Raw genomic sequence first — 26,555 nt, forward strand, 5'->3', positions numbered from 1 at the left:
CTTGTTTATTAAGCTGACATTTACATGACATCCTGTTTTAGATTATGTGAAGACGTTGAAAGAAATCATTAAAATTGGGTTGCAATGCAAATTTAATGTGTGCATTATCTTAAATCAGTCGTATAGTTTGTTTTGTTTTTCAAAACACTGACAGCTATACCTGGAAACAATAACTCTTCTTTGCGCTTTAAAGGTTCACTCTTCATCCTCGGCCATTGTGCTTTTCCTCCTGGTAAGGATGATGCTCACTTGTAAACATCAGATACAGTTTCTGCTTGAAGGTGAAATATCTGTCATCTTTGTTCATTTTTATTATTGACATACAGTGTTTGCTGTTCCACGCAGGCTCCTGTGATGGATACAAAAACATAACCGAACCATGGCGCAACTTTTTATTTAAATCATCTTCCTTTCCTGGCTACCCGAAGGGTGATGCATATCTTGTTAACAAGTGGTGGCGCTTCACAGGGATTGGTGGAGACATAATTACTACAGGCTGCTATGGAGGTCCTATTGGTGGTACCCGATACCCCATGCGTGTTCCATTTTCATATCCAACAACTGAATCTGAAACTGCAACAACAGGAACTGCATATGGTGATGTTGGACACTGCGGTGCTTATGGTATTACAATGAGTGTGGCCTTGTGTCCTGGGGGATTCTACATATACAAACCATCGAGCCACCCGTACAGCAGTATGGGTTATGTAACCTGTAAGGAATAAGTACTCATTGACAACTTTTTTTTTGTACTTTAGTGTAATTATGTCACACTCATTGATGTGCTGCCAAAAAGATCTTCGTTTATCTTTCCAACATGAATATCCTTGGTGTGTTTGTTTCTCTGTGTGTGTGTGTGTTTTGGTTTTTTTTGTAGATCATTCTGTGTGTAACTCAGACTCCTGCGGACCACTTGCTCAGTGTTCAGGCACCGGAGGCTGTACCTGTGTTTCTGGGTATGAAATCCCCCCCACACACTTACCCGAAGCAGATTCATACGGTTGTGTTGGTAAGTATATTTATCACGTCTTAAATCGAGTGATTTTTTTATGACACATTAATTATCTTAATTATCTCATTTTTCGCTGGAAGTTCATTAAGATGCATCATGCACACTAGTTGTCTGTATTTTGTGAGCATGCTATTTGTTAGAAACTTTGATTTTTGAGTCTCATTCCCTACTCGCCAAAAACTGATGCTTTGGGATTGTAATAATAATTGGTAATAACACAAACTCATGAATATATATTTTTTTGCTATAACTGAATAAACAAACAAGGTGCACACTGTTTGAAGCCAAAAAGGTGGCGGGGTCCACCAAATCTAAACAAAGTAAAACAGTATGAAACTGTGTTGTCCTTTAAGGTCAGTTTGTTTATTCAGTCACAAACAAGAAGGGAGTTGGATTATTTAGTTTGTTTAGGCAAGAAAAAAATCAGTCATTGAATACTTGTTTCTTCTCGTTAAAATTTCTTGCTGAAAACTACATAGTGCACCTTTAAAGTATGCAGTCATTATGTATCTTATTTAAAGTCCTGTCCGTTATATATCTTGGCAGACATAGATGAGTGTCAGAGGACTTCAGGGATTTGTGGTTCTTACTCCAAATGTAATAACACTATTGGAGCTTACTTCTGTACCTGTTTGGATGGTTTCAACGCAACAGATCCAGCGTTACCACCTGGAACATCAAACGTGTGCAAAGGTACCATTTGAAAGAAAATGATGTCTCTCTCTGATGCAGTTACATTAAATGTATACATGTTGTGAACGGTTGATATGAGTCAGTTGTCAATTTCTCACTACAGATAATGATGAGTGTCTTGACAACGTGTGTGGTGATCATGGGACCTGCACCAACAACCCAGGAAGTTACATGTGTGATTGTCATACAGGCTACCAGAATGTACCGGACGCAACCCCTGTTTGCCAGGGTCTGTAAACTATTCAGTACTAAACTAGACTAGACTAGACTATATGTGGAGCATCAACATGCACCACACCGTTAACAGATACACATTATAAGGGTCACTTAATTTGCTCAGCCATGTAGGTTACAGATAAATTTAGGCTTTGAAAGTATTCAAGTACTCAAAACTTACCGCTACTGTATGGCTTGTGAGTAACTATTTTATTAGTTGTAATCGCTGCCTAACTTGTTTTTATTTGTTGACTGCAGCAGACTGTACTTCATATTGAATGTTTTCTTTTAATTGCCCTTCTGTGTGAAGCACCAAAGTTATCATTATTATTATTATTATTAAATCTGAGGACATTTGATATGTCGGTGTTGGATGCCATGCCAATATAACAAGGTTTTTGATCTTTTAAAAAAGGATATCCACTTTTAACTTAGATTGTGGACAAACAACCTCAGGAACATCTTTCAGTTGTTTAGAAAAAAAGAAAGAGTTATGGGTTTGCTTGGAAAAGCGAGTTGCAATTTGGCTATTTGTTTAAGTCGAAGTTTGAATTTGACAGTATATTATCTACCAGCCAAATGTGATTTGGGCCAATGTTCAGTTCAATGAGACTCACTTACAGTAACTGTCCCATTTTCAGATATCGATGAGTGCTTCAACTCGACTATCTGCGGTCCTGATTCTGTTTGCACCAACACACCTGGAGCTCACACCTGTGCATGTGAAACGGGTTACCAACCAACTGAACCAGCCGAAGAACCCAGCGAGACCAACATCTGTATTGGTATTTGAGTGGATGTTTCTTCAGATGAAAGATGTTTTCTGGCATCTTGAAGCAGATGGAAAGCTGCAAATTCAATGGTCTACAACAGATGTCAAGAGTCAGACACAAAGCTGTCTGGTTTATTGTTTCATTTGTGTATCTTGCTTTTGACAGATGTTGATGAGTGTTTCGAAGATGCTACTGTCTGTGGTCCTAATGCCAACTGCACAAACTCAATTGGATCTTACATTTGCACCTGCTTTCCTGGTTTCCGGCTGAACAAACCAGATGTGATCGCCAGCGTTTCTAACCCATGTACAGGTGTGTGAACATGTTCACTACTAGTGTGTCTTTTGATTTTATCATCGTATATCTTACTGTTGTGTGTTTTCTCTCTTTACAGATATAGATGAGTGCAGTGAGACGCCTGGTATATGTGGTAGGCAAACTGTGTGTACAAATGTACCTGGGACCTTCTATTGTTCTTGTCCTGATGGATTCTACCCTTCAACTGGAATCGTGTGGACGTTAGGGGTCTCATTTTGTCAGAGTGAGCACAGTCAATTTACAGTTAATCAAAAAATATAAAACTGTAGAAAGATAAAATGATACATTCATATACAATTTTTTCTAAATTGCTGACAGGTCTCCAAGAGATACTAGATGAAATCAAACCCCCAGAGGTATGCCCAGATAGATTTTTTAATTGAAAGGTTAAGAACTTTAAAGAATGTTTAGCATAATAATGTCCAAACCATATTAGCGCGTACCAAGCCTGCTCCATGATAACAAAATAATGTCTCACTATTATGAAATGGAAACATGATCATTTTTTACATTGTACCTTTCTCTGAAAACATAGATGTTAAATCATCAGCTTACAGTGTAGTATAATAAACACATACTAAACAAACACTTTTATTGCAGGGTCAGACAAAAGAGAGAACTTTCCTTGTCAACATGGATCAACAACTTCAGAACAACACAATCATCTTACCAGAAGCGGTGTGTGGAAAACCATAGCTTGTGACAAATAATTCTGTATTTTATATCAGTGAGTGCATAACTGATTGCTATTCATTGCTAATGTGATTAATTTAAAGCTTGTAAAAATATATTAAAACCTTGACAACAATCGACAAACCAAATTCTCAAAAAAAAAGAAAAAAAAAGGTGTCTGTGGGTGCATCTACTGAGGACACTGCAATTATGTTCTTCCTAATGTAACTCTTCCCTCTGTCCTTGGTGTCTTGCAGACAGTGGCAAACAGCTTTTCTGCATCTATGGTACTTAACATCCAACAAATTTAGAGCTTTATATAATATGTTTGTATTTTTGACTACCTGTTTATTTAATCTTGACAATGACTTAAATTCTTAAAGGAAGTGTCAGGTGTTGGACCCCGCGCCAGGTCAGTTAAGGTGAGTAGTGAAGGGGACGCAGAGACCGGCAGTGTGATTCTGGGCCTCTCAGACCGTCTGGTTGCTGCGATGGTGCCAGCGACTCAGAACCAAACCAAAAGAGCAGTGCAATCTCCAACAGTTGGTAAGAGAAGTTGCCCTTTGTTAAGATTAGATGGGCTACATTTGAGTTCTCCGGGAATATAAACGTGCTGTATTGTTCATCCATGTGCAAGATTTGAGCCTACAGGTCATTGGCCCAGGGACTCATGATAACAACAGTGCCCATCTTTCTGCTCAAGGACAGACCATGGAAATCAACTTGCAGGCTCTAGCCAGCGCCAACAATGGTGAGAGAGACTTTATTGGAAAAAACGACTGTGATCAACATTTATACACTGATCAGCCATTACATTAAATCACTGAAAGGCGAAGTGAATAACAAAGATCATCTGGTCACCATCAAATGTTCCTCCAGAGAAACCTTGGGTCCTGGCATTCATGTGGATGCCGCTTTGGTCAAGAATCTATGGGATGTCTCTGAACAATTTTGATCCATGGAGGCCCATCGTGGATCAGACTCTGCATGGACACAGGACCTCTGGGGTCGTCCTGTGGTGTCTGACATGTAGGTGTTGGCAGCAAATCTTTTGCATTTTGCAGGCTGCAAGGTGGGGCCTCCATGGATTGAACTTGTTCAAGCGTGTCCCAAAGATGCTCAACTGGATTGGGAGCAGGGCAATTTGGAGGCCAGGTCAATGCCTTGAGCTCTTTGTCACATTGCCCAGGCAATTCCTGAGCAGTTTTTCCAGTGTAGCAGGGTGCATTGTCCTGTAGGGGGGACCACTGCCATCAGGGACCGCCGTTGCCATGGAGGGTGTACTTGGTCTGCATCAAAGTTTGAGTGGGTGCTTTGTGTCAAGTGGCATCAACATGAATGCTAGGACCCGAAGGTGTCCCAGCAGAACATTGCATTGTTACGAGATGATCCTTTTTATTCACTTCACTTGTCAGTGGTTTTAATAATCAGGCTGATTGGTGGAGATATTTGTTCATGTATCATATGGACACTCCCAGGTTCCGCAACAGCTGCCTTTCTGACACTAAATGGGATGGAGAGTCTCCTTAGTCATCAATACTTTCAAACAGAAAACAAGACAGAGATGTACTCGGATGTCTTTACTGCGATCTTACCGTCAATAAACAACACCAACCTGACTGAGCCTGTCAACTTTACCATCCAACATAAAAAGGTACAACATCAACCAAAATCTCTACATTGTACATATATCCAGAAAGACTTTTTATCTGTCTGATCTCTGTTTTTCTCGCTGTCTCAGAAAGTACCCGAATCTGGAATAGTGACGTGTGTCTACTGGGAAGACAAAAGCAAGAACAAAGATGAGGGAGGAAATGAGGGAGAGACGATGCGTTGGTCAGTAGAGGGCTGCTGGGTTGCATATTCTGATGAAAACTACACAGTGTGCAGCTGCTCTCACCTTTCTACCTTTGCCCTCATCATGCAGATTGGGGAGGTATATAACATTTTTATGGTCTGGGACACAAGTCTTTTTAAAATGATAAGGGTCGTAGGTAAGGTAGGGCTGATCAGGATCTAACAGTATACATGTTGTTTTCCTTCTTCTCAGCCACCACCAGAGGTTCCATTCCTGGAGTGGCTAAACCGAATGTGTGTGATTGTTGGACTGTTCTTCTTTGGTTTGGCCATCTTCACCTTCCTTCTGTGTAGCTGGAACCCCAAGATCAACAACACGGCCCGTCTCCACATGTGCCTCAGCCTTGCTTTATCTCATCTACTGCTGCTGTGGAATGACAGATATCTTGAAGATGAGGTAGAGCAGGACTAACATGTAGATTGTGTTTTTGCATTCAAAACACTTTGCAGACCCTCACGCAAGTAATAAAGGTGCAACAAGCATAATATGGCCACCTGTCGTAGGTAGCTCCAAACAAATGGGGGGCAGCATATCACCAGAGTTATCCACAACTGCTGCTCACTATTTTCTGCTGCAGCTATACTTTGCTGTAGATAGTTGCTGTTAGCTAGTTAGCTCAGTTAGCCATGCAGCTAGTGGCCCACTACCTGACTGGAGTTGGCCTGGAACGTGACATCGCATCACAGGGGGAGTCAACACGGGCAATAGGGCTCAGCAGCCTGTGAGACAGACTGAAGACAGTTTGATCACAGGGGATACAGTATGGAGGCGAATTACAGCAGCTTTGCTGTGAAGGCAGAGGCTTTAAAGGGCAGAGGAGCATACATTGATGTCTTTGACATTACATTAAAACATTTATTTCTTGACTTTCTGTTTTTAATGTTGTTTTAAACTAAAATCCTGGCCATACCTTACATGCAGCACCTTTAATAGTGACCCAACTGATGCTTACCATTCTTTTCTTGGGGTGTTTCCAAAGTTACTTTATTGCTTTAAAGATACTTCTTGTGTGTCTCCACAGCTGGCCTGCACTGTCATGGCAGGCCTTCTCCACTTCTTAGTTGTTGCAAGTTTTGTGTGGATGCTGCTAGAGGCGCTACAGCTCCACCTGTTGGTCCGAAGGCTCTCCAAGGTGCAGGTGATCCAAAGAGATGGCCTCCCCAGGCCACTCCTCTACGTGATTGGCTACGGTGTTCCATTTGTGATTGTGGGAATTTCTGCACTGGTATATTCTGATGGATATGGTGCGACTGAGGCAGAGGCGTGAGTAGGACAAACAGTTATACATGTACTAATTCATACTCTCCTGTTTGTCTGATGGGCATCTTGGTTGAAAGGATTGTTTGTTTGATTCTGTTGCAGGTGCTGGCTCTCTACAAAGCGGCATTTCAACTGGGCTTTAACAGGCCCTGTGATTGTTATCCTTGGAGTGAGTACATTGGATATTAGCAATCATGTGTCAACTATTTAAATGGAAATATAATCAGCTCAGCCTTGTGTCAGCCTTCTCTAACTTTTACTACCAGGAAGTATAATCTTGTCAGCTGTGAATAAATGTCTTTAGAGAGTTGCAGTTATGACATTTTTTGGAGAAAGTTGTAGGATGCAAAGTTACAAGATTTTGCCATCAAGCAAGATTTTGTAAGCATGCATGTGTTGACACGATCAAGGGCAACGTTGGAAGATTTGTTCCTTTCAGGTTTAACCTCAACTCATATCAAAGATAATCTTGTGGAGATGCATTACTTTCTATCTTTTACATCCATTACAAGCACCTATTTCCACTAGCACTTGCTAAAAGGACTAGGTTTTTTTTGCATTTGACAACCCTAGTATTGTTTAGTCATTGTTCACAACATTTTTCTTTACAAGTAGCTATTGTTGAAGATTTGAGTGAAGGTCTTCAGTGTATTTTTTTCTTCATTTTTTTGGCAATGTGTTCATATAATCTCAGCTCAGCCCCTGTGTCTTTTTTCTTTAAGTTTAATTGGATTTTGTTCTGTGCTACTCTATGGAGTCTAAGACCCACCCTGGCTAACATGAGGAGTGATATTTCTCAATCAAAAGATACCAGGTATGAATCAGGAGTGTTCAAGATCATCTGCATAGAAATTAACAATTTGAAATATCTGGATGTGGATTGTTTGACTTATTACAAAGAACAGTTATACACTCTTAAGATAAAAATTCTTGCTTTTTACAGGTTGATTTTGTTCAAGATTGTAGCCCAGTTTGTCATCCTGGGCTGTACCTGGATTCTGGGCCTGTACCAGTCGAATCTCTTCTTTCAGGTCCTGTTTATAATTCTTAACTCCCAGCAGGGCACCTTCCTCTTCATCGTCCACTGTCTGCTCAACAAGGAGGTAGACTCTAATATCTGATACATTTTTAATTCATAAAGCACTACTACTTACAAATATCACCAATAGAATCACCCTTCTTTCTTCTCGGTAGCATTAACACATAACTCTAAATGAGTTGTCATTTATTGTATCTTCTAGGTTAGAGAGGAATACATAAAATGGCTGACTTGTTCTTTCAATAAGCACAGAGAAGGAGGATCTGTGGTGAGTTTTGATCATAAAACAACTACGCATGATACCCGATACTGTGTTAGAACTCATCCTGGGTGATCCTAGTTGTGTCTGCATATATGCATCTATGTTGTATACAAGACCCTACTCAAAAAGTATTGTGTATCACTGATCTGTGGGTAGTTTTCTTTCAAATGTCTTTGAAATTACCATGTGTCTTACATGTGAATTTAACCCCTTTTTTTAGCGATATATAAAAAGAATATGAAAATGTATTTTAACAGAGAGATGCGCCATCAGTCTCTGAGGACTTGGATAAGGCTGAAGACCGGACAGGCTAATGGGGATGAAATGAGAATGACTAAAGACAAACAGAAGACTGGGAGGAGAAATTGTCCACTTTGAACCATTAGTCATTACATATTAATATTTTATTGTGACAACAATGACAACATTGTTGTTGTTGTTGTTGTTGTGGTTGGGGGTTGGGTGGTCATCAAATGTATATGTATATGTCTGTGTCTACTTCAGCTGTCATTCATTGTTTCATTTTCTGGTATGGATGAAGTTCGCTTGGAGTCCAATGAAAAAAAAAACCTGAAACAAACAATAAGTAATCATTATCGCAATTATGTTCCATGTTCAATGCAGTTTTGTTCCTTTTAGTCATGTACGCCACTTGTTTCCTTGTCTAGAAATTTCAACTACAGAAGTATGCATGTAATGCTGTTTTTCTATTACATCTGCCAGCCTGGCTCTACTCAGTTTGACTTGGCGCAGCAGCCTGGGGCAGCTGGGGATTTGCATTTCCATCTACCTGCTTAAAGGTGTGACTTAAAACATTGACGCGCTTGTCTCAATCCCTAAGTACTGTCGAAGAATCACCGCTAACAAAGTGGCTCCGCTAATTCAATTACAAACAGGTTTCATTTACTATAACGTCTTCACAATGAAAGCCCCCTGTTATTTAGTTATTTAAAGCTTTCATTATGAAGCAGCATTACAGGTAACATTGTGTTTTTACCAGCAGTAACTAAACATGACTCCCACATCTGATAGCAAACACACCGAGACAGTAAAACACAGCAAATGTCTGAAAGCACAAACAGGATACGAGAAACTAAAGATATTCAGTAAAAAGCCACAAAAGTACTGAGAGCTGAACGAGCTGACTTTGAAAAACGTCTTTCTCTCAGGTTTCCTGCACAGACATGAGTTGAGTATTGATTTTAGGGGGAGTTCTGTGCTTGTTATGGGTTGGCTGCAGCCACGAGACATCACCGCGGCCCGCTTGGAGGTGGGCGGCCACGGAATAGGTCCATCACCGAGGTGGCTCGGCTCAACTCCGCACAGTAAAACTGATAATGGAAAAGCAAATCAGTGTGGTTCGATTTGACTTGGTGTAGCTAAAAGTGCTAGTGGAAAAACTGTGTGGGTAGCTCTATTTTAATGTAGACATACCATGATCTGGTGAGCAGTCTCAAAGTTTCAAGTCAGAGATTGCAGGAGAGTATACAAAACATAATCATGTGGGTATTTACTGTAAATCAGTCCCTACTTTCCATTAAAGTGGTTTTAGCATGGCATATACACACAGTATGAAAGAATGAACTCATCTGTAAATTTTGTGTGCTTTGTCTATTGTGAGTTTGTGAGTCCTCAATAAACTTCTGTTGCCTGTAGTTTTTTCGGTCGTTTATTGAAAGGTACCCCCTGTTTTGACACTCACATTCTGACAGATTTTATGAGTTTGAAAGATAGAAGTTCACAGTGGTTTAGAATAACCTGAAAACGAAAGCAGAAAACCAAGGAAGGAAACGAGTCTACAAAAACACAGTCTCAACCAGGCAGTGTCACTGTCCAGAGCCACATAAGTAAGGGTAAGCAGTTTCTCTATCGTCTCTCCTCAGATATAATAGTAAAATATGCTGTTGTGATGAAGCCAGAATGTCATTTGTTTATTTTGTTTCACATATTTTATTTATTTGCTTAGATTTTGTATCTGTCTTTTTATGTTTACTTTATTATGTACTGCAGAGCTGAGCCTCTGTTATTCTTTTGACTACTTATTGAACTAGAAAGTGAACTCTGACTTGCCTCTAATTTACATGCAGTATGCCCGGATATAAATTTGACATACTTAATATTTTGTATTCCTGTTTTGATGGATTTTGCTGATAATATTTATGTGTGTGAGTAGGGTTTTGATAGCAGAACTTGTACTTTAAATGGAATACTTTTATATCTGTGTTTTGGTACTTTTACTGAAAGGTAAAGGATCTGAACATCTCTGTCAGTACTGGAGTAAATTCATGCACATTTACATGTAAATGTCTCACTTTACAGCTATGGGGGGAGGTAAGTCCTGACCTGTCACACTTTCACTTTCAAGATGTTCCAAATACTGTAAAAAATAAGAAACTTATAAATTAATGCATGATGTTGGTGAAGTTGATTGAAATACATCTTTGTCTTACTGTATGTTAACATCTCTAATTTGGTCTTCAGCACTTTTCAGTCAGCCATGGAGGACTATGCCAAAGTGAGTAAACATAAAGTCAATGTGGTGCCAATGTGCATATTGTGCATTTAATAATCAAATGAATGCAGCATTTTATTCTAAGAATTGTTCTTCAACATACAGGAACAACAAGGAAAATCTCGATTTTGTAAAATCTTACAAACCTCGAAGCAATAAAGTCAAACATCTCAGGATTCTGCTTCATGGACCCGTTGGTGCTGGCAAGTCCAGCTTCATCAACTCTGTTGAAAGTGTTTTACAAGGCAGAGTTACCGGTCGAGCTCCGACAGATGCAACCTCTGGGAGCAGCTTCACCGAACAAGTATGAATAACATTTGATTGTGGTGATTCTGAGAAATTCATTAAGAATTTCATGCAGTTTCTTATGTATGTACACCTATTATGTCAGTTAACCTTTAGACCTCTCGGTCTGGCACAGTGGAAACAAAGGTTATACTGACATTAGTTATAACTGTTATAATAAATATTAGAGATATGCTTCACCCACAAAATCATAGTTATACTGACATGCACAAACCATTCCAGTACATGGAATAATGAAATTCACAGCACAAGTATATTTTCTGTAATTTAAGGCTGATTTTGGAAGGAAACAGTCAAAAAGTTTCTGTCTCTTGGTTATAAGGCCGAGGCACCAAGAAATGCTTGATAACACTCTCTGATGGGGGAGGGAGCTTTCAGATACAGTCCTGTGGGTTTTATTTCTTGCACAGTCACATCGCACAGTCACATCCTGTGACATACTCTGCAAGCATGAAGAGGTCTAGTTTAGCAGATCTAATTCACATCACTTATTTCAATCTTGCAAATTAGACTGTTCCTCAAAATGATTCCTTTAATTAATTGTGTATTTTGTGTTTTAAGTAAAAAGATAACATGTGAGAAACAAACAATTTCTAGTTTGCTGAATTGATGTTAGTATAGAAAATGTATGTAATTCTGTTGCTTTAATAATTAGATATTTATTTGGGATTTGATAAACTCTTCGAATAATTGCACCTTCTGCTTTACAGTACAAAACTTACAAAATCCACAAAGATCAAGAGACATTTTTAATGACACCATGGGCTTTGAGAAATTGACTGACAATGGAGTTCATATGGAAGACCTCAAACTGGCTCTGAAGGGACATGTGAGAGAAGATTACCAGGTACAATCCTCTGAACTCTGACATTATTTAAAGGGGCCCTGTGGTGTTTTCTTGATAACAAACAAAATTTGGATGCACATTCAGCGTTGCACACCAAAAACTTTGTGTGTATTCTTGAGGAACAAATTAACAAATGTAATACATGTATTCGCTTCCTCATAAAACACTCAATTTTTCATAAAATTTAAACACTGCATTGTTAAGTCCTGCATCAAGCAGTCTTCTTTCCTGCGTTTCCTTTAAATGCTGTTTAAAAAATGACAAATAAGTCTACCTTGAACCTTGTTTGGTGCATTACCATTGACAGGAATGTGTTTTGTGTCACCCATGTGCATGTTTGCATCAATGTGTGCATGAGACAAACAAAACAGGGTCCACTCATAAAAAAAAGTTATCCCCTTTTTTTTTTCATAAAAAGCATTGATTGACTGTATTTTATTGTTTTCTAGTTCAAGCCTGGGGACCACATGCCAGCAGGTGATCCATTTTACAACCAATCTCCCACTCTGAATGACGGGGTTCATGTCCTGGTTTCTGTCATTCCTGCTGGCTCAGTATCTTTGCTAAGCGACGAAGTTGTGAAGAAGATGAGAGAAGTCAGACTAGCAGCCAGTGGAATGGGTAAGAGGAGACATCACAGTTGCTATACTCTGTGTAGAGTAATGATGACATCTTGGTCTTTATGATTTAAAATACCAGCAAAACAAATGGCTAAAATACTGATCAGGTTTCTGTATTGGCAGGGATTCCCCAAGTGACTATTCTCACCAAAGTTGATGAGGCCTGTCCTGAAGTGAAAAAAGACATCAACAATGTGTATAAGAGCAAGTACCTGAGGAAACAGGTAAGTTTCTATTGGTGATATCTTGGAATGCAATTTAAGTTAAATTTTCAGTATTCGATCACGAAAATCTCCTTTGGTCGCCACTTTGCAATTACTGTTCAACTGAAATTCTGTTTTGTTAAAACTTAGGTTGTCAAATTCAGTGAGATGCTGGGACTTCCACTGAACTGCATCTTTCTTGTGAAGAACTATGAAACATTAAGCAGCATGAATGAAGGCATTAGTGCACTGATATTGTGTGCACTAAGACATATGATCAACTATGGAGAAGACTTCCTCAACAACCTGTAGACCTACAAACTGCTGAGGCAAAACTTGCATGATTAAGGCAAGAAAAAAATTAATTTGAAAAGTTATCTGAATTCTTCTTCATAGTGATTTCTATTATTGTGTAATTCATATCAGGGTTGTCACAATATCAGACTTTCACTACACGATTATCATGGCCAAACAAATTCACAATAACAATATTATCACAATATCAATGTGTCTTATTGCTTGTTATTTTACTTTGATGACCAGGATGTGCCTAAAGGATTCCTGTTTGTATGGAAAATCAAAGTGTGCAAGACTGAATACATACAACGCTGTGAAATCAATGATCTAATGAATTATTACACAATATGTACAATTATACAGCCACGGATCTGTGAATTATTCCAACAGACCTTAGTACTCTAGCCTATTCAGTTTATTATTAAAAATGCTATTTCATTATACTCTTTTTCGCAATCGCATACTTTATTGAAGGTATCTCATTTTGAATTCTAGTATTTTATTTCAAAATGTTTTTTTTCTTAAGTCTGTTTTCATTTCACAATGTTATTATTCCCCAGTGACTGTTTTATTTCCTTAATCCACTCCTCATCACAAATGATTTGTTTGCAATTATAGACAACAGGTCAGTGCCAGTGATGCAAAATAAGTGTGTGCCCATGTCAGCTGGAATGTAAACAGTTGAGATACATTGTTTAAATTCAATTGACAAAACAAGTTGAAAAAAAATGAAAAAGTACAAATACAGATGACCAGATGTGCTTTGTGAGACTTTTGTTTGACTGAAGCAAAAAACATAAAGAGTAAGGAAGTTAAAGGCCACATATTTATGACTGCTTTGAAGTTGGGCATTTGAACATGCAGTTTTTTTCTCATTAGTTATGTAAGCCTCTTGTTTCATCCTCTACGAACTACAACTGCAGAAGTATGCTCAGACTGTATATGTTCTGTAATATGTGCAGCATCAATGAGTGTATGAACTTCCCTTTCGTTATGCAACCCTGTGATGTATAATGACCAATAAATTACCTTTTCCCTTGAATGCTGACATGCCAACTATTGTGTTTCCAACTTTCTTGCCACAGACAAGTAAAGGCATCTACTGGTCCCTGTGACCTCACAACTACATGATTTGAAGCTCGGATCAAGGCTCTGTATTGTAAAAATAATTATGTTTTAAAATTGTATTAAGTTATAATTTAAAGTTCTCTATTTGGACTTTTTTGATAATAGCTAAAACTATCTTCCATACATAGAATGATCTGAGTGCTCTGAAACTGGAACTGTGAATTTCTGAACAACAGTGTCTGATTGAATGTATTTTAAAGCTCAAAACTCTCAATCATCAACCCAAGTTTGTATAGTTAATGACATAACACACCCGAGGTGAATGAGGAAATGAGATATTAACTAGAAGCTCAGCAATCCGTGCATTCCCCCGCTTATATTTAGGTGAAGCACCTGAGCTAGATCTTGGGACAGATTTCTCGTGTTCCTGCTCGCCCACGCAGAAGACTTGTAGCACTTGTGACAAAGAGCATCATCAGCATCTGCTTTAATTAAGTTTAACCAGACCTTTGAGCGAACTATCATCAGAGCAGGTCTCTTTACAAAAAGAATATCTCACACACAGAACTTGTACATATAGATGCACTGTGCACACTAACTCTAACCCTCTGACCACACTAACGTCCTCAAATGTTATTATCATTATTCTATTGCAGGCGCAGTCCTGAGCTACAGCTGCAGATGTGAAACTGCGCAGTCAGCATCATATATATTCTGTAATCTGCGTAGCATGAAGGAGTTTATGAGCTTCCCTTACGTTATACAACCCAGTATTGTGCAATGATGAACGAAATACCTTGTACCTTGCACCTTGAATGATGTCATGCTGCTATTGTGTGAGTCTCCAACTTTCTTGCCACAGACAAGTAAAGGCAGCTTTACTGATCCCTTTGACCTCACAACTACATGATTTAAAGCTCGGATCATGGTAAAGGAAACACTGGAGCAACATTTGATGGCAGGGCCTGTACGATCTGATTCAGTTAGACAGGAATTGACAGCAGTGATTACAGAACAGGATGTCTTTAGACCAGGTAACAGCATCCCCAGGTGGTGTATGTGTAAGGGTTGGGTCAACCTGTTAAACTTTATATTCCAGACAACGATGCAGATGGACAGGCTATCCAGATGGGCCACCACAACAAGACTGAAGTGGGAGACGTGCAGATGGAAATACATGGCTATACACCTGCACGTCCCTATTTTCCATTAATGTTAGTGATAACAAAGGAGGAGCTAAAATGGAAGACGCTGACGACGAGGACCATCCGGCTGTACTTTGTACTTGGGAGTGAACTCTCTACAGTGGGGGCCCTACAGTGTGTAAAGCATCTGGGTCAAAGGACTCAGATTTGGATTGGATGGAAGCCTGTCCAGAGTTCAAAACAGATAGAAGACACATGAAAAGGAGAAATTTCTGTCCAGATATGACGAGTTTGTAAGACAGAAGTTACACAAAAGGCAAAGAAAATGTGATCATTTTTACCCACTTCAGCCACAGGTGCTCATATTAACCACACAGATTTGGCCGCGGTTAAATAGATCCTTTTTATGCGCGGTGGGAGATGCTTCATGGTTGCTTGGCAGCAATCATTGTCCATCATCAGAAAACAGCCACTTTCATCTGAGATGGATTTATCATAAGAGATTATGGAGTTTGAAATGTAGCTGTCAAAATGACCGCGGTTCTAGTAGTGATGGAATTCTGGTACTTCAAGTGTTAAGTCACGTGGTCTGCAATAACTTGAAAGTGAAAGCAGAAAGCAAAGGCAAGAAGCGAGTCTATAAAAGTCACATTCTCAACTCTGTCCCAACACGGCAGTGTCACACTGACCAGAGCCACATACATAAAGGTAAGCACTTTCTATTATGTCTCTCAGATAAAATGGCAAGATATGGGGTACACAAGCTATGATGTCATGTTACCAAAATCACATGCAGCTCAAATGTCCAATCATAGATTAGTGTACAGCAATCTTCAAACTGGAGGCACTCGAAGTGAGGGTCACCAAAGGGTCAGTGACATAGTGTTTAGGCAAACTTCATTTTCAGGGTAAAACATTTCTATCCTATCTGCATTTTGTGTTTTGCTCTGATTAGGACACATTCTGAGGGTTTGTGAAACGTGCTGGGTGTGGGTTTAATGTTTTGGCTTCATATTGGTACAAAATGTCCTTTGTTTATTTTGCTTCAAACATTTGATGTATTTGGTTAGATTTGATGTCTGTCCTCTTCTGTTTACTTTATGATGCACTGCAGAGCTGAGCCTCTTTTATTCTTTTGATGACTTATTGAAGTTGAAACTGAACACTGACTTGACTTTTATGATGATAGAACTGATACTTTTAATGGAATACCTTTACGTCTGTGTATTGGTGCTTTTAAAGGATCTGAACATCTCTGGCAGTACTGGGGTACATTCATGCACATTTACATGTAATTGTCTCTCTTTACAGCTATGGGGGGAGGTAAGTCCTGACCTGTCTCACTTTCACTTTCAAGATGTTCCAAATATTGAAAACATGTTTCCAGTTTCTTCACAGAAACTAATGCATGATGTTGGTGAAGTTGATTAAAATACATCTTTGTCTTACTGCATGTAATTTGCCCTTCAGCATTCAGTCAGCCATGGAGGACTATGCCATAGTGAGTAAACATAAAGTCAATGTGGTGCCAATGTGCATATTGAGCATTTAATAATCAAAAATAACAGTATTTTAATCGGAATCTTTTTTCTTTAATAAACAGTACAAATCAGGAAAATCTTGATTTTATGAATACTTACAAACCTCATAACTATGAAGCCACCCATCTCAGGATTCTGCTTCATGGACCCGTTGGTGCTGGCAAGTCCAGCTTCATCAACTCTGTTGACAGTGTTTTACAAGGCAGAGTTACCAGTCAAGCTCAGACAGATGCAACATTTGGGAGCAGCTTCACCAGTCAGGTAAGAATAACTGTTGATTGTGATTCCTAGCAATTCATTAAGAAGTTCTCTCGGTTTTAAACATTAATGGTAGTGGGTAAAATAGCATCAAGATATAATTTCAATTCTTATTATAGTTGTAGTTCATTAATCCTATTGCTAGCCATAACACAATTTCTGTACGTGTGTATAATGTCAGTTAATCTTCAGACCTCTTGGTCTGGCACAGTGGAAACAAAGGTTAAACTGACATTAGTTACAGCATGATAAATATTAGAGATATGCCGCACCCACAGAATCATAGTAATACTGACATACAGAATCCATTCCAACATATGAAATATGTGAAGAGAGAAATCTTTAGTCAGCAGGGCGAAGTGTCTCATGCACCTCACTCATACCATACTTGCAAATAAGTGTTTCTCAAAACTATTCCTTTGATTATTTGTGTATTTAATGAATATTAGTATAATGAATGTATTTATTTTTGTTGCTTAAAGAGCTGCATATTTATCTTGGATGTGATAAAATTCTGCAAATAACTGAGAATTCTTCCTTACAGTACAATACTTTCATATTCCGCAAAGACAAAAAGGGCATTTACTCTTTCGTTTTCAATGACATCATGGGCTTGGAGCTAAAAGATAACACTGGAGTTCATGTGGAAGACCTCAAACTGGCTCTGATGGGACATGTGAGAGAAGGTTACCAGGTACAATCCTCTGAACTCTGACATTGTTTAAAGCAGCCCTGTGGTGTTTTCTTGTTAACAAACAAAAGTTATATTTACATTCCACCTTACTCACCAAAAGCTTTGTGTGAATTCTTGAGGTTTAACAAATGAGATAAATGTATTTCCTTCCTCATAAAAACTTCTAATACTGCATTGTTAATATCTAGGCTCAGTCCTGCAGCAAGCTGTCTTCTTCTTTCCTGCATTTCTGGTGCATTACCGCCACCTGTAGATCAGTGAAATAGAGTGAAAACATTGGCAGGCATGCACATGTGCATCCTTGTGCTCACTAGACAAACAAACCGGGGTCCCACTCACTTCTTCATAGCACTACAAAAACTCCACAGGGTACCTTTAAGTTATAAACATTATTTGACTGTATTTTATTGTTTTCTACAGTTCAATCCTATATACCAAATGCAGAAGGGTGATCCATTTTACAACCCATATCCCACTCTGAATGACAGAGTTCACGTCCTGGTTTCTGTCATTCCTGCTGGCTCAGTACCTCTGCTAACTGAGGAAGCTGTGAAGAAGATGAGAGAAGTCAGACTAGCAGCCAGTGAAATGAGTAAGAGCAGACATTACAATGGTTATGCTCTGTGTGGAGTAATTGTGCCATATTTGGTTTTTATAAACAAAATACCAGTAAAACAAATGTTTAAAATACTGATCAGGTTTCTGTATCGGCAGGGATTCCCCAAATGGCTATTATCACCAAAGCTGATGAAGCCTGTCCTCAGGCGAAACAAGACATCAACAATGTGTATAAGAGCAAGTACCTGAAGGAACAGGTAAGTTTCTATTGGTCATATTTTAAAAGGGTTTTCAGATTTGTAATCTTGAAATACAATTTAAGTTAAATTTTCAGTATTCGATCATGAAAATCTCCTTTGGTCGCCACTTTGCAATTACTGTTCAACGGAAATTCTGTTTCTTTAAAACTTAGATCGACAAATTCAGTGAGATGCTGGGACTTCCACTGAACTGCATCTTTGCTGTGAAGAACTACGAAACAGAAATCAGCACGGATGAAGGCACTGATGCACTGATACTGTGTGCACTGAGACAGATGATCAACTATGGAGAAGACTTCCTCAACAATCGACTAACTGCCCAGGAATGTTTTCCATTATTATGACATGAAAGAAAATAATCTGAATTGTAATTTATGGTGATTTCTATTATTGTGTAATTCATATTCACTATATAATGTGATTCTTCACTCTGTCCTTTTTAATTGAGTTAGACATTTTGTCAAAATGTGTCTTATTGCTTGTTATTTTAGTTTGATGACCAGGATGTGACAAATGATTCCTGTTTGTATGGAAAATCAAAGTGTGCAAGACTGAATACATACGACACTGTGAAATCAATGATCATATGAATTATAACACAATATGTACAATTATACAGCCACGGATCTGTGAATTATTGCAACAGACTGTAATACTGTAGCCTTTTTGTACAATTACATACTTTATTTAAGGTGAATTATTGTCACTTCCACCATTTTATTTCAAAATTAATGTTTTCCAAAGTCTGTTTTTATTTCACAATGTTGTTATTCCCCAGTAAGTTATATTTCCTAAATCCACCTCTGATCGCTAATTATCTGATTGCCATTATAGCCATTACAAAATAAAAAAGTAGAGAGATATACAGAACAGATGTGAGGAAGTTGAAACTTTATATACACAGATATAGCCCACATTTTTTTAGACTTCTGGTTACACATACTGCACCTGTTGTTCCAACAGCAGTTTCAGTGTTATGCTTTTTCATTACTTAGTTGTGCTAGAGTACCGCTGTTTGGTTAAAACCATGAGATTTGTCATTAGTTTCCCTTTATTAAATAGTTTCTAGTTGTTAGACTATGTTGCAATAACCTGCAGTACAAACTCTTTAAAATGATTCAGGCGGGCCTTCTCCTGCACTTTTCTATATGTTCAAACAATCTTGTGGTTTTTCAAATACTATGTGATTAAGTGGTAACACCTTTCAAGAAAACAGTTTAAGTGGCCCCTTAAACAAATACAAATAATTATGGGAGTAAATTCTTGTCCGTCCATCAGAGGGCGCTGTAGAGTGCGATCAGAGGTGCCGGTGTATCAGTGGCTCTCAACCTTTTTTGGGCTGTCCCCTATTAAATCAAATGTAGGCTTACTGTGTTTGACTGTTATTTATGATGATTATTATGATTATTACTCTCGCTATTATTTTTACTATATATCATATTAAATGTATTTCTTCTTATTATATTATTGTATTTATGTGTGTGTTTATTTTCTTATTATGTTATTATTATTCTGTGTCATATTATTAGAAAGCATTAAAAAGTGTGTCATTGACTGCCATATAATAATAATTTCATTTTATTGGACAGGAGTGAGTTGAGTTGTTGTTACATTAACAAGTTAAATCATAGATTGCTGTTTTATTGATTTTACTCATTATCATGACAGCTGGGTCCGTGTATGGTCCGTGTATTGACTCGTTTTTTTGTTTTTTGTTTGCCAGATTAAATAGAATAATTGAATGATCAGATGCTACACGGTCCGTTATAATATAAAGTTCTCTATTTTCTCTATTTTTTGATAATGGCTAAAACTTTCTTCCATACATAGAATGATCTGAGCGCTCTGAATTTCTGAACAAAAATTTCTGACTGAATTCATGAACGCACCCATATTTTAAAGCTCAAAACTCTCAATCATCAACCCAAGTTTGTATAGTTAATGACATAACACACCCGAGGTGAATGAGGAAGTGAGAGATGAACTACTAGCTCAGCAATCCGTGCATTCCTCCTCCGCGTGTATTCAACTGAAGCACCTTAGCTAGATCTTGGGACAGATTTCTCGTGTTTATGCATGCAGAAGACCAGTTTAACCAGACTTTTGAGCCAACTATCATCAGAGCAGGTCTCTTTACGAAAAGAATATCTCACACACAGAACTTGTACATATAGATGCACTGTGCACACTAAGTGCAGTCAGCATCATATATATTCTGTAATCTGCGTAGCATGAAGGAGTTTATGAGCTTCCCTTACGTTATACAACCCAGTATTGTGCAATGATAAACGAATTACCTTGTACCTTGCACATTTAATGATGTCATGCTAACTATTATGTGAGTCTCCAACTTTCTTGCCACAGACAAGTAAAGGCAGCTTTACTGATCCCTTTGACCTCACAACTACATGAATTAAAGCTCGGATCATGGTAAAGGAAACACTGGAGCAACATTTGATGGCAGGGCCTGTACGATCTGATTCAGTTAGACAGGAATTGACAGCAGTGATTACAGAACAGGATGTCTTTAGACCAGGTGACAGCATCCCCGGGTGGTGTATGTGTAAGGGTTGGGTCAACCTGTTAAACTTTATATTCCAGACAACGATGCAGATGGACAGGCTATCCAGATGGGCCACCACAACAAGACTGAAGTGGGAGACATGCAGATGGAAATACATGGCTATATACCTGCAGGCCTCTGAGGACAACTACACTTCCCTATTTGCCATTAACGTTAGTGATAACAAAGGAGAAGCTAAAATGGAAGACGCTGACGAGGACCATCCCGCTGTACTTTGTACTTGGGAGTGAACTCTCTACAGTGGGGGCCCTACAGTGTGTAAAGCATCTGGTTCAAAGGACTCAGACTTGGATTGGATGGAAGCCTGTCCAGAGTTCAAAACAGATGGAAGACACATGAAAAGAAGAAATTTCTGTCCAGATATGACGAGTTTGTAAGACAGAAGTTACACAAAAGGCAAAGAAAATGTGATCATTTTTACCCACTTCAGCCACAGGTGCTCATATTAACCACACAGATTTGGCCGCGGTTAAATATTTATGCGCGGTGGGAGATGCTTCATAGTTGCTTGGCAGCAATCATTGTCCATCATCAGAAAACAGCCACTTTCACCTGAGATGGATTTATCATAAGAGATTATGGAGTTTGAAATGTAACTGTCAAAATGACCGCGGTTCTAGTAGTGATTGAATTCTGGTACTTCAAGGTTTAAGTCACGTGGTCTGCAATAACTTGAAAGTGAAAGCAGAAAGCAAAGGCAAGAAGCGAGTCTATAAAAGTCACATTCTCAACTCTGTCCCAACACGGCAGTGTCACACTGACCAGAGCCACATACCTAAAGGTAAGCACTTTCTATTATGTCTCTCAGATAAAGTTGCAAGATATGGGGTACACAAGCTATGATGTCATGTTACCAAAATCACATGACATCTCAAACGTCCAATCATAGATTAGTGTACAGCAATCTTCAAACTGGAGGCACTCGAAGTGAGGGTCACCAAAGGGTCAGTGACATAGTGTTGAGGCAAACTTCATTTTCAGGGTAAAACATTTCTATCCTATCTGCATTTTGTGTTTTGCTCTGATTAGGACACATTCTGAGGGTTTGTGAAACGTGCTGGGTGTGGGTTTAATGTTTTGGCTTCATATTGGTACAAAATGTCCTTTGTTTATTTTGCTTCAAACATTTGATGTATTTGGTTAGATTTGATATCTGTCCTCTTCTGTTTACTTTATGATGCACTGCAGAGCTGAGCCTCTTTTATTCTTTTGACGACTTCTTGAAGTTGAAACTGAACACTGACTTGACTTTTATGATGATAGAACTGATACTTTTAATGGAATACCTTTACGTCTGTGTATTGGTGCTTTTAAAGGATCTGAACATCTCTGGCAGTACTGGGGTACATTCATGCACATTTACATGTAATTGTCTCACTTTACAGCTATGGGGGGAGGTAAGTCCTGACCTGTCACACTTTCACTTTCAAGATGTTCCAAATATTGAAAACATGTTTCCAGTTTCTTCACAGAAACTAATGCATGATGTTGGTGAAGTTGATTAAAATACATCTTTGTCTTACTGCATGTAATTTGTCCTTCAGCATTCAGTCAGCCATGGAGGACTATGCCATAGTGAGTAAACATAAAGTCAATGTGGTGCCAATGTGCACAATTGTGCATTTAATAATCAAAAATAACAGTATTTTAATCTGAATCTTTTTTCTTTAATAAACAGTACAAATCAGGAAAATCTTGATTTTATGGATACTTACAAACCTGATAACTATGAAGCCACCCATCTCAGGATTCTGCTTCATGGACCCGTTGGTGCTGGCAAGTCCAGCTTCATCAACTCTGTTGACAGTGTTTTTAAAGGCAGACTTACCAGTCAAGCTCCGACAGATGCAACATCTGGGAGCAGCTTCACCATGCGGGTAAGATGTTGATTGTGGTTACAATTGGCTTAAAACTGCATAAAAATTTAAATGCAGTTTTAAACCTATTGTAACCACAATGGCAGTGGGTAAAATAGCTTCTCGGATTACTGACCATATTATTGCATTTCTTATGATATGCAATAATATTGTATTCGTTAATCCAGTTGCTAGCTGTAACATTATGTACGTATGTATTATGTCAATTAATCTTCAGAGCTGGCACAGTGGAAACAAAGGTTAAACTGACATTAGTCATAACTGTTGTAATAAATATTAGAGATATGCTTCTCCCCACAGAACCATAGTACTATACATGCACAAACCATTCCAACATATGAACTAATGATTTCACAACACAAGTATATTTTCTGTAATTTCTGGAAGGAAACAGTCAAAAATTTTCTGTCTCTTGCTTATAAGACCGAGGCACCAAGAAATGCTTGATAACACTCTCTGATGGGGGAGGGAGCTTTCAGATACAGTCCTGCGTGTTTTATCTCTGACGTGTAACATGTACATCTTGTGACATACCCTCTAAGCATGAAGAGAGATCTTTAGCCAGCAAGACCAAGCAGGTCTAATTCACTCCAAATTTCATTCTTGCAAAAAAGTGTATTTCCCAAAACTATTCCTTTAACTAATTATGCGTTTTTTAGTAAGAAGACAACATGTGAGGATAAACATTTTCTCAAGGCAGGTTTTCTTGCTGATTAAATTGTAGTATCGTTAATGTAGAAGTTTGTTTTCCTTTATGAACTGCATATTTTTCTGGGATTTGATAAAGCTATGCAAGTAATTTCACCTTCTGCTTTACAGTACAAAACGTACAAAATCCGCAAAGACAAAGGGAGCATTTACTCTTTCGTTTTCAACGACCTCATGGGCTTGGAGGATAGAGCTAACACTGGAGTTCATATGGAAGACCTCAAACTGGCTCTGATGGGACATGTGAGAGAAGGTTACCAGGTACAATCCTCTGAACTCTGACATTATTATCATATTGAAACTTTAAAAGGGCCCTGTGGAGTTTTCCATTTAGCCGGACTCACCAAATGCTTTGTGTGTATTCTTGTATACCTAATGAATTTTGCATTGTTAACATCCATGTTTAGTCCTGCAGCAAGCAGCCTTCTTCTTTCCTGTGTTTCTGGTGCATTACCATTGACAGGAATGTGTATCATGTGTATGTTTGCATCATTGTGTGCACGAGACAAACAAAAAAGGGTCCAAACTTCTCCATAGCACTTGAGAAAACTCCACAGGGTACCTTTAAGTAATCTATTTTATTTATTTATTTCAAATTTTGCATCTAACACATTTTCACTTTAAACCCATTGTTCGAAAAAAACAAACAAACATTATTTGACTGAATTTTATTGTTTTCTACAGTTCGATCCTAAAAGCCGAATGCAGAAGGGCGATCAATTTTACAACCCATCTCCCACTCTGAATGACAGAGTTCACGTCCTGGTTTCTGTCATTCCTGCTGACAGAGTATCTTTGTTAAGTCAGGACGTTGTGAAGAAGATGAGAGATGTCAGACTTGCAGCCAGTGAAATGGGTAAGAAGAGCAGACACCACAGTTGTTTTAGTTTTTGCAGACTAATGGTACTGATCAGGTTTCTGTATTGGCAGGGGTTCCCCAGATGACTATTCTCACCAAAGTTGATGAAGCCTGTCCTCAGGCGAAAAAAGACATCAACAATGTGTATAAGAGCAAGTACCTGAAGGAACAGGTAAGTTTCTATTGGTCATATTTTAAAAGGGTTTTCAGATTTGTAATCTTGAAATGGAATTTAAGTTAAATGTTCAGGATTTGATCATGAAAATCTCCTTTGGTCGCCACTTTGCAATTACTGTTCAACTGAAATTCTGTTTCTTTATAACTTAGATCGACAAATTCAGCGAGATGCTGGGACTTCCACTGAACTGCATCTTTCCTGTGAAGAACTATGAAACAGATATCAGCACGAATGAAGGCATTGATGCGCTGATACTGTGTGCACTGAGACAGATGATCACCTATGGAGAAGACTTCCTCAACAACCTACAAACTGCTGATGATTTGTAGATTGAGAATGTTGTGTTATGTCGGGAGATGTCCTCTGGGTGGCAGCATAGCCTAGGCCAAATGTGGTTTATTCATTAGTTCAGAGACACTAGAGCCACAGGTGGTATGTAGTTGACTGTGCCATGTTCCTGTCATGTTATGAGAAGTGCTCCAATAAACCCACCTCAACTTACCTCCAGTGTCCGTCCATTCTTCCCTAATATCATAAAGATATTACATACATATGATTATGACATGAAAAAAAAAGAATCTGACTTGTAATTTATGGTGATTTCTATCATTGTGTAATTCATATTCACTATATAATGTGATTCTTCACTCTGTCCTTTTTAACTGAGTCAGATATTTGGTCAAAATGTGTCTCATTGCTTGTTATTTTACTTTGATGACCAGGATGTGACAAAAGGATTCCTGTTTGTATGGCAAATAGTTGTTATTCCCCAGTGACTGTTTTATTTCCTAACTCCACCTCTCATCGTTAATTTTCCGATTGCTATTATAGCCATTACAAAATTAAGAAGTAGTAAGATACACAGAACAGATATTCTTATTGAGAATTTTGAAGTTTGACTTAAGTTAAAAAAAAAAGGAAGTATGAGGAAGTGGAGATTTTATATCTTTTTCATAGCCTACATACTTTTTGCTGTTCCAACAGCAGTTTTAGTGTTATGCTCTTTAATCGCTTCTTTGTGCTACAGTACCGCTGTTTAGGTGACAGCAATAATTTAAAAAATCATGAAATTTGTCATTAAGTTTCCTGTATTGAATTATTTCTAGTCCATACAGTAGACTATATTGTCACAACCTACAATACAATCACTTGGAAGTGAACCAGGCGGGCCTTCTCCTGCACTTTTTCTGTATTTTCAAACAATCGTTTGGTTTTTCCAGATAACGTGATGAAGTGGAAATACAGTAACGCCTTTCAATAAAACAACAAAACTCAACTGAGGCGTGAAGTGGCCCAAATAAACAGGTGAAATAATTGTGGGAGTAAATTCTTGTCTGTCCATCAGAGGGCGCTGTAGAGTGCGATCAGAGGTGCCGGTGTATCAGTGGCTCTCAACCTTTTTTGGGCTGTCCCCTATTAAATCAAATGTAGGCTTATTGTGTTTGACTATTATTTATGATTATTACTCTCGCCATCATTTTTACTATATATCGTATCAAATGTATTTCTTCTTATTATATTATTGTATTTATTTGTTTGTTTATTTTTCTATTATATTATTATTTTTCTGTGTCATATCATTAGAAAGCATTAAAAAGCGTGTCATTGACTGCCACATTATAATAATTTGATTTTATTGGACAGGAATGAGTTGAGTTGTTGTTACATTAAAAAGTTAAATCATAGATTACTTTTTAATTGATTTTACTCATTATCATAACAGGTGTAACCTAGAAAATATGTTTTTCTGAGATCTACTGATTATTTCCCCTAATTTGATAAAAGAAATTCATTTATTCCACATTTTGAGCTTCACATTTCATGTTTTTCCTCGTCTTATTTCCATTGCTATTTACAATTGCATCAATACAAATCCTTTCAGTTTGAGGATTTCCACTTCAGCTTTTGTATTTAACATTTCACTTCTTTCATGTACT

At 38.2% G+C, this 26,555-nt stretch overlaps 3 protein-coding genes across 4 annotated transcripts; all 3 read left to right on the top strand.

Moving 5' to 3' along the window:
• The first annotated feature begins 238 nt into the window (after positions 1-238).
• On the top strand, positions 239-8,417 carry LOC141019941 (uncharacterized). The gene is made up of 22 exons (XM_073494980.1): positions 239-251; positions 346-714; positions 878-1,009; positions 1,559-1,705; positions 1,809-1,934; positions 2,563-2,706; positions 2,860-3,006; positions 3,089-3,235; positions 3,331-3,368; positions 3,613-3,690; positions 3,942-3,971; positions 4,068-4,230; positions 4,322-4,435; positions 5,163-5,338; positions 5,426-5,620; positions 5,735-5,938; positions 6,564-6,805; positions 6,905-6,971; positions 7,525-7,616; positions 7,746-7,905; positions 8,044-8,109; positions 8,361-8,417. Exons 1-22 carry the CDS (start codon positions 239-241, stop codon positions 8,415-8,417), a joined length of 2,907 nt encoding a protein of 968 aa, XP_073351081.1.
• Positions 8,418-10,588: 2,171 nt separating this feature from the next.
• Positions 10,589-25,000, top strand: LOC141019665 (interferon-induced protein 44-like). Of its 2 annotated transcripts, none has more exons than XM_073494649.1 (6): positions 10,589-10,618; positions 22,675-22,873; positions 23,693-23,842; positions 24,266-24,437; positions 24,512-24,612; positions 24,768-25,000. In XM_073494649.1, the coding sequence occupies exons 1-6, from the start codon at positions 10,611-10,613 to the stop codon at positions 24,945-24,947; spliced, it is 810 nt and encodes a 269-aa protein (XP_073350750.1). In that variant the 5' UTR covers positions 10,589-10,610; the 3' UTR covers positions 24,948-25,000. The 2 variants fall into 2 exon arrangements, with proteins under 2 accessions (XP_073350750.1, XP_073350749.1); XM_073494648.1 differs by lacking the exon at positions 10,589-10,618 and adding an exon at positions 22,519-22,571.
• On the top strand, positions 11,682-18,756 carry LOC141019164 (interferon-induced protein 44-like). The gene is made up of 8 exons (XM_073494005.1): positions 11,682-11,768; positions 12,218-12,389; positions 12,512-12,612; positions 16,715-16,903; positions 17,445-17,594; positions 18,015-18,186; positions 18,309-18,409; positions 18,565-18,756. Exons 1-8 carry the CDS (start codon positions 11,682-11,684, stop codon positions 18,754-18,756), a joined length of 1,164 nt encoding a protein of 387 aa, XP_073350106.1.
• Positions 25,001-26,555: the final 1,555 nt, after the last annotated feature.

This window comes from Pagrus major, chromosome 23, assembly GCF_040436345.1.
Source record: "Pagrus major chromosome 23, Pma_NU_1.0".
In the NCBI taxonomy this organism is placed as follows: domain Eukaryota; kingdom Metazoa; phylum Chordata; class Actinopteri; order Spariformes; family Sparidae; genus Pagrus; species Pagrus major.